General features: G+C 63.5%; 7 protein-coding genes across 7 annotated transcripts in view; 4 read left to right on the forward strand and 3 right to left on the reverse strand.

Annotated features, from left to right (window-relative positions):
• F751_5949 (hypothetical protein) overlaps positions 1–124 on the forward strand; it is a gene marked incomplete at both ends in the record, with an annotated part of 4,929 nt that extends 4,805 nt beyond the window's left edge. Inside the window, one exon of the mRNA XM_011402599.1 lies at positions 31–124. Within this exon, the coding sequence (XP_011400901.1) occupies positions 31–124 (94 nt within the window). The remainder of the gene's footprint in view (positions 1–30) is intronic.
• Positions 125–156: 32 nt separating this feature from the next.
• On the forward strand, positions 157–860 carry F751_5950 (hypothetical protein; the record flags this gene model as incomplete). Its single annotated transcript, XM_011402600.1, has 2 exons — positions 157–538; positions 658–860. The coding sequence occupies 2 exons, from the start codon at positions 157–159 to the stop codon at positions 858–860; spliced, it is 585 nt and encodes a 194-aa protein (XP_011400902.1).
• A 388-nt stretch (positions 861–1,248) lies between these two features.
• On the reverse strand, positions 1,249–5,352 carry F751_5951 (Phospholipase D; the record flags this gene model as incomplete). Its single annotated transcript, XM_011402601.1, has 14 exons — positions 1,249–1,354; positions 1,503–1,660; positions 1,899–2,003; positions 2,120–2,299; positions 2,552–2,856; positions 3,032–3,203; positions 3,395–3,493; positions 3,673–3,772; positions 3,986–4,166; positions 4,329–4,397; positions 4,565–4,680; positions 4,830–4,904; positions 5,074–5,233; positions 5,322–5,352. The coding sequence occupies 14 exons, from the start codon at positions 5,350–5,352 to the stop codon at positions 1,249–1,251; spliced, it is 1,857 nt and encodes a 618-aa protein (XP_011400903.1).
• A 358-nt stretch (positions 5,353–5,710) lies between these two features.
• On the reverse strand, positions 5,711–7,150 carry F751_5952 (Vesicle transport v-SNARE 13; the record flags this gene model as incomplete). The annotated part of the gene is made up of 6 exons (XM_011402602.1): positions 5,711–5,929; positions 6,166–6,243; positions 6,429–6,564; positions 6,662–6,804; positions 6,898–6,956; positions 7,045–7,150. 6 exons carry the CDS (start codon positions 7,148–7,150, stop codon positions 5,711–5,713), a joined length of 741 nt encoding a protein of 246 aa, XP_011400904.1.
• A 731-nt stretch (positions 7,151–7,881) lies between these two features.
• F751_5953 (Lysine-specific demethylase 8) lies at positions 7,882–10,784 on the forward strand (the record flags this gene model as incomplete). Its single annotated transcript, XM_011402603.1, has 6 exons — positions 7,882–7,890; positions 8,000–8,082; positions 8,233–8,326; positions 9,531–9,784; positions 9,968–10,316; positions 10,446–10,784. 6 exons carry the CDS (start codon positions 7,882–7,884, stop codon positions 10,782–10,784), a joined length of 1,128 nt encoding a protein of 375 aa, XP_011400905.1.
• A 272-nt stretch (positions 10,785–11,056) lies between these two features.
• Positions 11,057–12,191, reverse strand: F751_5954 (Riboflavin biosynthesis protein RibD; the record flags this gene model as incomplete). Its single annotated transcript, XM_011402604.1, has 3 exons — positions 11,057–11,251; positions 11,399–11,535; positions 12,128–12,191. 3 exons carry the CDS (start codon positions 12,189–12,191, stop codon positions 11,057–11,059), a joined length of 396 nt encoding a protein of 131 aa, XP_011400906.1.
• Positions 12,192–13,012: 821 nt separating this feature from the next.
• Positions 13,013–14,111, forward strand: part of F751_5955 (Far upstream element-binding protein 2) — a gene marked incomplete at both ends in the record, with an annotated part of 4,900 nt that continues 3,801 nt past the window's right edge. Inside the window, 2 exons of the mRNA XM_011402605.1 lie at positions 13,013–13,031; positions 13,195–13,911. Of these exons, the coding sequence (XP_011400907.1) occupies positions 13,013–13,031; positions 13,195–13,911 (736 nt within the window). The remainder of the gene's footprint in view (positions 13,032–13,194; positions 13,912–14,111) is intronic.

The following is a 14,111-nucleotide window of genomic DNA, read 5'->3' on the forward strand; positions in this document are numbered from 1 at the left end:
GGTCGCGCCGGGGGGGCGGGCGCCCGAGAGCGCCGCGCTCGCCTTCCAGGTGGGCGGCGTGTACCTCCTGTCGTGCCCTACCGTCCCCGGCCCGCCCGGCGATCTCGTCCTGGACTGGGCCTGAGTCGCGCCCCAGGCCCAGCTCGAGAGGTCGCCATGCTGGGCCTGGGTGCCGCCGTGCGCGGGATCGAGGTGGTGAGGGCAGAGGGCTCCGGCACGGACGCCTCCTCGCTGCGGGCGCGCCTGCCCGCACCCTCCTCGCCGGCCGGCCGGCTGGCGACGCTGCAGACGCTGGCGGCACGCCTTTCGGCGGCGGCGATGACGGTGCGCACCGTCGAGCGCCTGCTCAGCGCCTGCCCCAGCCTGGCGGCCGTGCGCGCGGTGCCGGGGGCCGCAACCGCGGCAGCGTTCCCCACGACGGGGCTGCCGCTGCGCCTCGTCTTCCTGCACCTCGCCGCGGGTGCCCGCGTCAGCGTCGACGTCCTCGCCGGACCCTCCGCCACCCAGTTCCTGGGACCCCGCGTGGTCGGCGCCCCCGGTGTGTGCGAGGCGGTGGGGCAGTTTGCGTTTGCGACCGCGGGGCTCGATGGCTTGCATGAGGGTGCCCCATGCTGCCCACCTCAGAGCCCTCACACAACTCCTCGTTCTCGGGTGCAGGCACCGCTCAGGCAAGCAGCGAGGGCACGCTGCGAGCCGTGGAGGCGGCGGCCCGCTCCCTGGGCCGCCGCCCCGCACTGCAGGCGCTGGCTGGGGCAGTGCATGCAGTGCTCGCCGGGTCTGCGCCGGCTGCCGCCACCGACCTTGCTGGACCCAGCAACTTCCAGAACCCCCTGTTTGCGGAACCCCTGGCGCAATGCTGAGCTGTCTAGGTGGATGGACGGGCCGGGTCCGGCACCACCGGTCTCCCCCGACCCGCATCGGCCAATACCACCACTGCGATTGGGTTGCAAACACCAGACACCTCACCCCCACTGACCCCCAGACCTGACACTGTAGCTGCATGCCACAATTCCTTGTGCAACAGACCCAGAAGCAGGGAGAAAGCAGGGGACGGAGTCGTGGGCCCGACGTGAGCCGACGCCCACTGAAGGTGATGTAGTCAGAAGTGGAGAGAGAGGGGCCTCTGATCGGCCTGTTTTCTTCCTCAGGCAATGGCAACGAGCACATGCCTGTTCTTCGCCGGCAGCAGAGATGCCAGGGCTCGACACTGCACACACATGGTCCTACAGACCAGCCCAGTGCTGCCTCTCAGGTACTCTTGTGCATGGCCAGACTGATATCGTGTGTGTACTGCACGAAGAAGCTGGCACGCTGCACTGCCCGCTTGGGGATGACACCCTCGAAGGTCAGGTACCTGCGGGGCAGGGGTGGAGGCTGCCGCTGAGGCTGGAACATTTGCGTGCCTGCAGGTCCTGCAATCTTGGGGCGTCCCTCTGGAGCCGCAGACCAGCTGACCCTTGTGAGGGCCCGATCCCAACCACTCGATCCCGTCAGCCGGTCACCTGACGGCCGGGTGCATGTTGCCTTTCTCATTCCGGTGCACCTCGAAGGTGGCCTCGCAGTAGTGCCGGAACTTCTTCTGCTTCTTCACGTTGCTCACAAAGTGGTACTCGGTGTGGAACTTGCCGCGCGTGACGTGGAAGAGCATGAAGCCACGTTGCTGTGTGAGGGGCGGAGGGAGGTGGAGAGCAGGAGTTGAGCACAATGCTCGCCAAATGGGTGCCAGGAGTAACAGGAATTTCACCTGTCAGTCTGTGCTCACATGCGCTGCTGGGACTTGCGCATGTGCCCTGTGCACAAGAATAACAAAGCACGGGGGGCAGGCCTGCTGTGACACTGCCAACAGGCACTCCCCTCACACACACAGCAACCCCATGCTCAGCCCAGGCCACTCGCACCCAGAGGTTGCAGTACTGGAGGGTGTCGGGGTTGGCGGCCTTCAGCGAGTCCTCGATCCAAGGGGTGAAGAGGTACAGGGGGAACGGGTTCAGCAGCGGCCCCGCCTGCGTGGGGGAGGGGGGCCATGTGAGGCATGCCACCCCGGGAGCTACGACGGTGGGCAAGGTCTGCGGGGGGTCAAAAGCGAAGCCGTGCGGATGTGTGCCCACCGTGCACCAACCTTGGCCTTGAAGCGGCTGTAGATGTCCTCGAACGCGCCGATGCAGGTGACGGCAGGCCCGTCAAACTCCACGCCCAGCCGCTGCCCTTCCTCGTCCACCAGGTTGTGCGCCCAAGCATTGTGGCTGTCCCCGGCAATGATGACGGGGTTGGCGCCCTCCTGGTTCAGGGCCTCAATCACCTGATGTGCGGGGGGGGGGTGCACAGGTGGGAAGACTGAGACGCAGGACGGTGGAGCTGGAGGGGTGGCTGTGCAGACCTGAGATCGATCTACGATTCCCCAGTGTGCATGACAAAGGCCTCGTGCGGGGCTCCGGGCACGCCCCGAGACGTGCCCAAGAAACGTGATGCACCAGCCAGGCACACGCACGCCTGTATCAGAGCCAGGGGCCAGCCACAGGCACCCCACCACACCAGCAATCAGTCCCCTCACCTTGCGCCGCTCGGCCTGGAAGCCGTCCCAGGCGTCGGGGTTCATGGGAACACCATACTTTCCCAGGCCGACGTACATGCGCGCCTGCTCGGCGCCCTCCTTTCCCGCCTTCTTCTCGTCCATGGCCAGGTTCAGCGCCCCGCCCGACAGCTTGCGCAGGAGCTTGGGCTGCAGGTGCAGCGTCTCCTGGAGCAGCGGCGCCTTGATCTGGCTCATGATGGTCTGGCTCAACAGGATCTGCCAGGGACGGTCCTCCGCGATGGACTCCGCCACCACCTTGCGGATGTTCTCCACCTGCTTCTCGCCTGAGGCAAGGTTGGAGATGGTGGCAAGAGAGACAAAGGTGAGAGCAGGGTTGAAATGGATTGATGATGCGCGCCTCCCCAACAGGGACACGCCGTCCATAATAAACGGGACTATACTCAAAACATCGCCCCAACTGCCAGCTCACAGATCCCTCCCTCAACTCCCGACGCGCACCAATCATTTTCTTCTTGGGGTCCCTCAGCTTCTCGAGGAGCTCGACCCTGGCCTTCTTGATCGTGTCATCGTTCCAGTCCTCGAGCTTCTTCTGCGCCGTCTCCTTGTAGAAGCTGGTCTCCGCGACGTCCACCGGCTCGGACCGGGCACTGGCCCGGTTCTCGATGGTCACCTGCAGAGGGGGAAGTGTGCACTTGAAGACTGTGAGACCCGGTGGGAAAGGGAGACCCTGGGTCTGACCCGGGAAGGAAACATATCCATTGGCCTGCTCATGTAACATCACACACGCTCCTCCCGTGCCGCGGGGATGGCGGCCAGCATCCCATCACCCCTGCGTGGCACACCCTTGCCCCTCCTGCGCACCAGGCTCGCAAGGTTGCCAAAGTGGAAGCTGCGATGCGCAAAGTCCAGGGTGATGTTGTCATGATCGAAACCCCTCACCGGTATCCACTCGCCGTATGCCTGTGTGCAGCCAGGGGATGGAGGGGCTGGAGCATGGCGGCGCCACGTCATTGGTGGAGACACCGAATGAGTTCTGCCGCAGGCCCTCAGTCCGGCTGCTGTGGCTATGTCAGCCATGGCAGCAGGCCAGGCATCACATTGGTTGCAGGAGCATGTTGAAGTGCTCAAAAGACACCCACCTTGAGTGCCTGGAGCTTCTGCACACCCCACTCCTCCTTGGAGCCCTTGAAGTCCTCTGACCCATGCTGCCATGTCGAGTCAGCGATCTCATGGTCGTCCCTGTGGAGATCAGAGAGGTGAGTCAGAGGTGCTTGCAGGCACAAAAGTAAGACCACTTCTGGAGAGAGGCAGTGCCAGTGCCACTCGCATGTGATGTGAATGCTGTTGCAAGAGGCAGACTGCTGATTGAAGGTCGCTTGCAGACCCCTCTCAGCACAGGTCAGGCCGTCTCTCATCACCCTCGACAATACATGGACCACCTTGACTACCCACCAGACTGCAATCATGGGCACTTTGCGGTGCAGTTCCTGGAGGTCTGGGTCGGTGCGGTAGCACGCATAGCGTTCTCTGTAGTCATCCAGCGTCTTCAGCCGGTGCTCGGGCTTGAGCCCTCCGCGGCCAACAAAGGGGGGATCAGGGTAGAAACCAGGCTCATACTCATAGATGTAGTCACCTGAGGCGGAAGTGCGGCAGTTTCTGCATTGCGGCCTTGCAACCAACGTGCTAGGGGGTCTGGCAGAGAGCGAGCAGCGCCATCAAACATGCAAGATCCACCACGAATGCTCTCAGGCCCCACCCCTGATTCACCCTCTCCAGCAGTGGCCCAATGACTCACCTCCCTGCACGACAAAGTCAAGGTTATCAACCTTAGCCAGCCTATTGTACACATGGAAGTATCCAAAGCCTGTGTGTGCCAAGGGAGGAGGAATGTGATACACGGTATGGTCAATGAGATAGCTCACCAAGGAATGACAGCAAGGCTTGGCCCACAACACCTACAGAAGATGACAGGAAACCCTCCAGAGCTCGAGTGCAAACACATGAGCAGAAAGGAGCATCCTGCTGACTCACCCCAGTTGGCACAGCTGACGGCGCCAAAGATCATGCTCTCCAGTGGCCCATGCGTCGTGGTTTTGGTGATGCCGGTCGGGCTCAAAAGCTTGCCATGGGAGAAGCGGTAATAGTACCTGCGGTGCGTTCAGCGCGTTTCATGAAAACGATTCAATGTGCGAGTACGAGGATGCAGCAACACGCTCCATGCAAGGCTGGAGCAGATCTCTGAGCGCAGCAAGAATTCGCTCCCAGCTGGACTCGACGACGCCAAGCAACGGCTCACTTGGTCACTGGCTCAAGAGAAGTCACATCGATGGCGACAGTGTAATCGCGGTGAGGTCCAGTGGCGTAGGTCCCACTGTATGAGGTGGAAGTGTGGGAAGGGGGCAGTGCTGGTCATCAGCAAGGGAGCTCTCCTTGCTGGCACGCAGGAGACTCGAGCAGCAACCCTGTGGTGCAGAGCGCATCCACATCATCGCCAGCTCCTCGAGCTCGGTAACGCCGCACATTGCGCCTTGATGCCTCACCTGGACTGGATGCTCTTGAACTCGGGGTCTCTGCTGACGACCCAGTCCACATCAGCCGGGCCGCTGTTGCCTGCCGGCAGGGTTAGCCGGGTCCAGATGATGACCGCACTGGGGAGGGGATCGAAACTCGCCACACCATGGATAAATCCTACGGTAGGACCTGTAGAATTTCGGTAGTGTTTGGAGGGTCAGTCTTGACCTCACGCGCTGGGATGGGGATTCATAAGTATCCTCCCCAGCTCCCGTACCTTGCACGGTCGAGGCAGAGAAGCACGACATGACTGGCGCCTCGTTCGGGAGAGCACAGGAGTTTATCAACAAATCAAATATTCAGAAGGTACGAAGCTCGGCCACCGGCGCACTGCATGCCCCAGCGAGCCTGGAAATTCAGAGTCGCGGCGGATCTAACCCCCCTGATTATATTACCTCGGATTCGGTACAGGTTCCAGTCCAGCTCCCGCCCACGTGGGACGTGGGGCACTGCCTGTGTCACAGCACACCTCTCACTCGCGTGACCTCCACTCACATCGCCCATGGAGGTGTGCTCTCCTGTTACACGAAACCAGCATGAGAGAGCCTTTCAGCATGCATGCAGGGGTGGGCGGTTTCCCCCCTGTGCCGCCGCCACCCAGGGCCCTCAGGACAGCTTGGCCCACACGATGAGCCCGATGGCTCCCAGGAGTAGGGCCACGATGCCCCACATGATAATCTTGTTCTGCATGATGCGGCGCGACATGCTGGACAGGATGGCCCGCGACCGGCTGATCCCCTCGTCCACCCCCGCCAGCGCGTCGCGGGAGTGCAGGATGGTCTCCCGCTGCCGCTGCAGGTCCCCCAGCACCGAGATACCCAGCTCCTGAGCATGGTTGGGGGTCGAGGGATTGGAGGGTTTTGACGTCTGTTGAAGCTGAGATTCAGGCCAAAAACTATCAGGGCTGTCGGCTGCCGTCTTGGACTGGGGCATCAGCGTCGCCGCCGTGACTGCCGGCTGCGGACCCGCCAGAGGCACCGTGCGCATCAGCCCCACGGCTGCCACCAGGGCTTGGCGAGCCGCCGTGTCGCGGCGTCTGCCTCCGCCACCGCCCGCCCCACGGACGCTGCCGAGTCTCTGCTGCGCTGGATGGCCGCCCGCTGGCCCGCGAGCTGCTGCAGGACCGCCGTCCCCACCGCCTGCTCAGCATGGAGCGGGCAAGGGGGGGGGGCCCGGTCCAATGAGCCCAGGATCCGTGGGGGCTCTCCGTCGGAACCGAGGCTGAGCAGAGCAGCCGAGGACCGAAGCCTGCCCTTGACCCCTTCTCAACCATGAGCCCCTCCCCTATTTCCCTGCACCCAGAGCATGAGAAACCACCGCCCACCTCTGTCTCCAGCAGCTGCTGCCGCCCGGCCTGGATGCGGTCGCTGGTCTTGCCCAGCCTGTCGGTGGCGGTGAGCAGCCGGTCCCGCTGCCCTGCCGAGGTCTGGAAGTACTCGTTCCCTAGCCCCAGCTCCGCCCTGTTGAACATGAAGGTGACAACGTTGGTGAGGCACATCACCTGCTGATGAATCATTGTATCATTCCCATCCCCCAATCTAGGCTCCTGCCACCCACCGGCTCTCCACGCTGGAGGTCCCCGCCGTTTTGGCATCGCTACGCAGCTTTGCGATGTCGGCCTTGTAATCCTTGAGCTTCTGCAGGAGGGCCCTCGAGGTGACGGGGGGAAGGGACCGCGCCTCGATGTCCAGCCGTTGCAGCTGCAGCAGGGGGGTGGCGGATGGTGATGGTAAGTGAGCGATGTCGAGAGCGACATACCGACGCCTCAAAATTCACAACTCAGACCGACTTACAATGTGTTCGGCCTCCAGGAGGTCTGCTTCTGCCTCCTTCACTCGCTTCTGCCGCTGGTCTGGGGGTGCAAAATGGGCTTGGTCCTGACTGCTCTGCGTGGGTCCAACACACACATCTTCCACCCCGACGTGCTGCCCTACGCTCACCTCCCCGCAAGGGACCTAGCGACTGTATCTTACGACTGGCCTCTGTGCTTTTCGTCGCGTACTCCCTCTCATACTGAGCAAAGAGCGGGGAGGAGGTCTCGGCCATGACGACCGTGCAGCGGTCAACCGAGCTGACCGCGATGAGTGTCCCCGAGTCGGAGCTCAGATATGTCGAGATGATACACTCTCGGGAAGAGGTGGACTCTGCGCGCCCTTGGAGTCTCCCTTTTGTTTGGACTTCTCACGCCTCGCGCCCTTACCAGGCGCGTCGCGGATCACTTCCATCGCCAAGTCAGGCACACGATTAGGGTGCAGGCGACACCTCACCCTCTTGTTAGGGAGATCCGGAAACATCTATATGCTAAATGCGCAGTTCCAAAGCATTGAGACCTCTGCTGCGCTCGCAGTGCAGCCGTCGCAACAGCGAAGACGTACCTAGCCAATGTACAGAAAATCTACAGTCATAGGCGAGAGTTCCATGTGCAGAGCAACAGATCACGACCAAGATGAGACATTCCCTGTCCGCAGGTGCACCCCGGGGGAATGCCTTCTGTGAGGTGGGGAGTACTGGCGCGGTGAGCGACTGCCGGCCTCAACTTGGGTGGTCTCCACAACAGTACCCGGCTGGAGGACGCCACTCCCCTATATCCCCATCGCAGGCTTCTGTTCTGGGGTGCCAAAGACAGAGCTGCGGAGCTGAAGGCATTCGACTGCCTGCTGTACACCCTGCTGCGCCTGCAAGGATCCCAAACCGGCCCCTGGCGAACGCAGTGTGTCAGCCACCGTGCCGCGCCACCAGTCGATCCCTCGACCAGGGGTCTGGCCTCCCGCATAGCCATGGACGAGGTGTGAGTCGATGGGCTCTGTGTCGAGGGGCCTTGCCACATGGTATGCCCCAGGATATTGAACCAGAGTGCTGTCCCCTCTTCTCACATGCAATCCGATTTGCTCGCAGGAGAGGCACATGGGAGTGCGGGGTAAGGAGGTGCATGCTGTGACTGGCTCCCCCTTCTCGGACCGGTCAGCTCTGGTGCTGAGGTGTGCTGGTGCGGTCCTGGAGGGCCATGCTGGGTGACTGTGTGTCAGCGCAGGGGTGATACTGAAACCCAATTAACTGCCGGCAGAGCCTCGTTGGCGATGATTTCGCCATCTCATGCCCATGTAACCCCTCCCTATCTACACAAGCAGGGAATCGGATCAGGTGATGATGGGTGATGCCCGGATGGCGGACCTGGTCACCAAGGCGGGCGCGTACAAGGCACATGTGGGACTACATCTGGAGGTGAGGATGCCTTGTCAGGCTGGCGCAGGGAAGGGTCTGTTCAGTGTGTTCCATGATAGGGGTCTGTATCCTTCTCACTGAAGCCAGGTAATCCTCACTGGCGTCCCACGGCCCTCTCAAATGCCTAAGGAGCCTCCCTCAGGCATCAGTGGCATTAACGTTCTCGCTCTCTCCCCAAGCCTTCTCTGTGCCTACCTCACCAACTCGCAGGGCTCACATGTCCAGGTGGGAGACTTTCACGTAGGCATCAGCCGGGCCGTACTGCGACCAGGGGAGATCTTTACGGGAGTGGTGCTGGACGTAGGATATGCACCCCTTACCAGCTGGACCCATGGCCGGGCTATTCTGGAGGTGAGCCATTCGCTTCAACACCGTGTGAGGTTGCCAGACAGAGCAACATTTGTAGAGATTTTTGAAAGGAGCCGCCCAACCAGCTGCTCAATGCTGTGATTCTTGCCGACTCCCCCATCCTGCCATCCTCCAGGACTTTCAAGGGATGTTGAGCGAGGCTGTGGAAGCCTCGGGGGGCCGCTTGCAAGCCGTGCCAGAGAAGGAGTCTGATTCCAGTCTGCAGGGAACCGGTCGACATGCGCTCCAGCTGGTGCGCCTCATGCGACTCCTCGCCGCATGACGGGTAAGTTTCAATGCTGAGGCCCCGATCCTCTGCTCAAACTGCGTGTAAAGAATGCACGCGCTTTCTCGCAAATGTAAATAACTCTTATACCGGAAACTGGTCGACACGCTGGTATTGTGCGCTGCTTAGCCATGTGATCCGACGGGCACCGTCGAGGCCATATCCGATGCCTTGGTCGTTGACGGAAGAACAGCACGGCTGATCAAATGTACCAGGAGCTTGAATTGGCCATGGAGCCGCGGCGATTTGAGGGTATGTCTTCGAGGAAAGGCACGCCGCCCCGATGTTCTAGAGGTGGTGGCCCCCACTCTCACGCTGCATCCTCCTCAACGCAGGACTGGCCATGGACTGGCCGGCTCTTGCACTGTGGCAGAGCAGCCTCGGCTACTCGCGGCTGACTGACCTCGCAGGGGATGCCCCTGTCCAGGTAGGCGTCGTCATGTTTGTGTGTGGATTGAGAGCTGAGACAGTGCTCTCAGGACGAAACGTTGATGGTGCCATGCATTGCCTTCCTGCTGCACGCCGTGATCCTCTACCTCACCCAACGCACTATCCAAGTCGTATATCCAGGTGATGCTTGGCCAGGGGACCGAGTTTGTAGGCAGCGTGGAGGGCATTTGCCTGGCGGCGACCACTCTGGGTGCCTACCTTGCCAGGCCCCCCGGGTCGATGGGCACCTACCTCGCGGAGTGCCCCCTGGCACAGGCGGAGCCCGGGGCGGCCCTCAGCCCGGGTCCCCTCCACGCCCTCATGGCAGACATTCGCATCCCTGAGGCCGTGAAGGGCTCCCCCCTGACCTCCATCAACCTCTGGGCGAGCCTGAAGTGGGTGGTGAAGGAGGGGCGTGGTCCAGGCTTCCCCCAGACTCGCTCATCACGGCGAGGGTAGGGCTTCGGCGTGCCCTCACCAAACTCCTCCCCGTCTCCCTTCCCCACATTCTCCTTCTTCTCTCAACGCCCAGCCCCACCCTCACCACCCTCCACACCCATCCCCTTGCCTCCCTGCAGCCGCACCGCCAGCAGCCTGCACTACGACCCCTACTGCAACCTCCTGGTGGTCGTCTGCGGCCGGAAGACGGTGCGGCTGACCCCGCCCACCGCCGACCCCACCCTGCGTGCCCACCCGGTCTGGAGCGACTCACTGAACCACGCGGACGCCGACCTGGCGCGCAGCCCACGCCTGCCCATGACTTGCGTGTCGCTGGGCCCCGGGGACGCGCTGTTCATCCCCGAGGGCACCTGGCACAGCGTGGCCAGCACGCCCGGCACCCTGGCCGTCAACTTCTGGTGGCGCTCGGCCGCCGGCGCGGCGCTGGAGAGCGGCGCCACGGCCTACCACTTGCGCCGCAGCCTGCAGGTCCTGCTGGAGCGGCGGCGCCACGCCATGCTGCGAGAGGCGGCGGCTGCCGCCGCGGCGCCGGGCGGTGCGGGCGGCACGACCGCAACCCCGGCCGACGCGCTGCTGCGGGCTGCGGCGAGGGGCGAGGCCGCCGCCCTGCACGCCCTGCGCCGCGCGCTGCTGGCGCTGTCGTCCGACCCCCCCGCGCTCATGCGCTGGGTGCACTGCACGCTGCACCGCGACGCGCACGCTCTGCTCGGCGCGCTGGTCGGTCCGGGCAGCGAACTGGCGCTGGGCGCGGTGCTGGCGGCGCTGGAGGCGCCGGGCGGCGACGAGGAGGCTGTGCGCGCTTTCTTCCAGGACCTGTACGACGGGCTGCCGCTGGAGCGGGGGGCGCTGCTGGACCTGATCCTGGAGCGGCGGCGCGCCCTCTCGCGCCTGGCCCTGGCGGACGTGCTTGCGCGGCACGTGCCTGGTGTGCCGTGACATGCGAGGGTACACTGCGGTGGGGGCCAGCAGCGGTCGCCCCCTGGAGGAGCCCAACTTGGGTGGGAGGAACAGTGGCGGCGAGGGAACATCAAGCAAGGCATGCCGAGAATGGCAAAGCTGAGGGCAAGAAGAGACGCAGATGGGGTCCCAGGGATGCAGAGGAGGAGCAGGCAGGCGCAGGCGGTGGGGTGCGGGGGCGAGGTGGTGGATCCCACAGCATTCAAGCGTGTCCGAATCGAGCGCGTCGACGCGCAGCAGCCCTCCCGGCGCTAGGTCGCCCCCCCTCGTGCAGCCTCCATGCGCGCGAAGAAGTCGGCGTTGATTCGGGTGCAGGCCGCCTCCTCACACCCCACCGCCACCTGCACGCCTGCGGCGCGCAGCGCGGCCACCCCCGCGCCGCCGACCAGCGGGTTGGAGTCGCCCACGCCCACCACCACGCGCTTGACCCCGGCGGCCAGCAGCGCCTCGGCGCAGGGCGGCGTGCGCCCGTGGTGGCTGCACGGTTCCAGGGTCACGTAGGCCGTGGCCCCCGCCGCCCGCGTGCCCGCGCCGCGGAGCGCGTAGACCTCGGCGTGCGGCGCGCCGGCGCGTGGGTGGAAGCCGCGGCCGACGACGGCGGGGCCGGCGGGCGAGTCCCGCACCAGCACGCAGCCGACCGCGGGGTTGGGGTGCGTCTGGCCCACCCCGCGCGAGGCCAGGTCCAGGGCGAGGCGCATGTATTCCCGGTCCGCGCTCGTCACGCCGCTGCCTGGAGGGAGGGAGGGGGTGTGGGGATTGGAAGCCGCTGCAGACGTGGCACACAGGCAGGGGGCTGTGTCGGTCTTGCAGTCGGATCCGGGGGGACAGACCCCTCATTTTGGACTACCTGCGTCGTTCAAGGCGCGGGGGATGATGTGTTGGCGTTTACCGCGGTGTGGATCGTCTGAAACAGAGAATGGCCGTGGCCTGGGCACCGTATGGGCCGGAAGAGCGCAGGAGCTCTGGAGTCCCCATGCGGAGCCTGACACAAAGAAGGCAGGCATTGAGAGTCGCGAGTAATGGAACGAGTCAAGACGTTACATTCGCGCTCGCTGGTCGGGCATGAGCCCACAAGCGAAGGGTTTGGCGTCGGGGGCCTCAAACGCTATCAAGGCCCGTGGGTATCCTGCAGCGATTACACGGCCATCATTCCCCATAAATGAGATGGAGAGTGCTGGAGGATCGGTGGTGGGCAGATCGGCTGCTTCGTGAGTTCACAGGGTGTGCGTTGTTTTCCTTCACACCCGGAGCCGCTCAATCCCACTTTGTACGGCATCCACTGCCATGAACAGCTGCCAACCGATGCGTCCGGGAGATATCACCTTCGCCGCAGGGTATTTTCATGTGCACAGTGCGTTCCTGTTTCGATCCCGTACCTTGCGGCATCGCACTCACGAAATATCTTCTAGGGTACAGGACAACCACCATGTGGTGTGTCACGGACACACATGCGCCGAGCTTCCTTGGTACAAACATCTGGACATGCAAATCTAAACATCGGACCGGGCTCGACGCATCAGGTCTGAAGAGCTCAGGCCCACCGGGTTGAAACCGGCGACTTGACCCAGACCCGATGGGCCAAGTCTCACGTCTCGAATGTACATGCAAGCAAGAAAATATTTGTGTTGTTCATGCCGATGATCTTGGCGCATCAGGAATCTCAAATGAACTGTGCCAGCAGAAAATGTGCGAGGAGTGTAACTGGAGCAGACCCAAAGGGAGACGGCCTTGCGGGGTTGGCAGCGAGGACAGGGCAGGCGCTCATCGTGCCCCTTTGTAGATCTAGTATCACGGTGCAGGACTCACCGCTGCCAGGAGTCGGCAGAACCACACCATCCTCCACAACAATCGGTCGTCAGACTGGTGCGACAACGTCACGTGTTTCGACCCCGGCTCACTCCCCCGTCCAACTCACGGTCCCCTGCCCCAAGGGGAGCCCCTTCCGCGCGACTTCCTCAGACGCATCGGAGAATTGCTTCACTGCAACTGCCGGACCCCTTCGGATATCAATATTTGGCATTGTCACACCTGGAATTACATGAGCATAGCGCGATTTTCGCTTCGTAATTCTTAGTGACTGCACTGCTCACATTACTGCTGCAATTCGACACCAAGTACCGGGTGCGTGGTGCTCCTGGGCTGGGGTCCTATCTTTTGCGAGCGATCTTCGTATCTGGGGTGCTCCGGTGTGCTAGGGCATCGATGCCATGATGTCTGCCACCGCCGGTGCGCGTGTCCGACTCTCGGCGGGTGTCTCGCGCAGTCCTCGGCTCGCCGGTGCCCGTTGTCACGAGCGCGACGCCTCCACCCCCCCCCCACTCGGAGCCTCATGAATTGGACACCATACCGCCATCCTAACCACCCCTCTCCCCCCCCCTTTGCCGCGCAGTCTTGTCCCTCATGCAGCCTCCACCCGTCGAGTCCGGGCCGGGTCAGCAGGGTTACCCGCCCGAGGGCCTGGGCTTCCCCCCCTCCTCCGACCCCGGCCACATGCAGCAGCTGGTGGACCTGCTGGGGTCCAAGGTCCCCCCCAAGTCGACCGCGGTGGTGGAGTGCCCCAAGACCATGGTGGGGCGCGTGATTGGCAAGGGCGGGGAGACCATCAAGGCGCTGCAGCAGTATACGGGCGCCATGATCCAGATCGACCAGTCCTCAGACCCCACGCGCGTGACCATCGCGGGCCTGCCCCAGGCGCTGCAGCTGGCGGTGTCCATGGTCAACGACATCGTGCGTGGCACCTTCAAGGGCTTCGCCATGCTGCGCCAGATCGCGCTGGCCAACGCCTCCTCGCCCGGCATGGCCACCTACGGTCAGCAGCACGCGCCCGTGTACGTGCAGGGCTATGGCTTCGTGCCCCCCTCCCAGGCCTACGGCGGTGGGGAGGACCCCCTGGCCGGCATGTTCAGGACCTCGCCCGCGGGGCCCATCACGCCGCCCATCTCGCCCATGCGCGGCGCGGGGGAGGGCAGCTTCTCCCCCAACCTGGCCGCCATGCTGCTGGGCGGCGGCCAGGTCGGCGGGCAGCCCGGCTACCCGGGCATGGGGCCGGGCGCAATGAGCCAGGGCAACATGTCCCCCCAGCACCAGCACCACCACCAGGACAACGGTGAGAAAGTAATGCATCTTGCAGGGCGGGAAGGTCCATCTGGTTTTGTGGTAGAGCGGTCCCCCCAAGGCTCACACCAACAGCATCAGGCCCGCACTCCCGACGCCATCTCCGTCCTCTACCACCTCGTTTTCATCGATCCCTTGAACGTGCCCCTCGCATCCTTTCAAACCCCCCCCCCCCACCCCCCCTCCCCCCCA

This window comes from Auxenochlorella protothecoides (assembly GCF_000733215.1).
Source record: "Auxenochlorella protothecoides strain 0710 unplaced genomic scaffold scaffold77, whole genome shotgun sequence".
NCBI classification, from domain to species: domain Eukaryota; kingdom Viridiplantae; phylum Chlorophyta; class Trebouxiophyceae; order Chlorellales; family Chlorellaceae; genus Auxenochlorella; species Auxenochlorella protothecoides.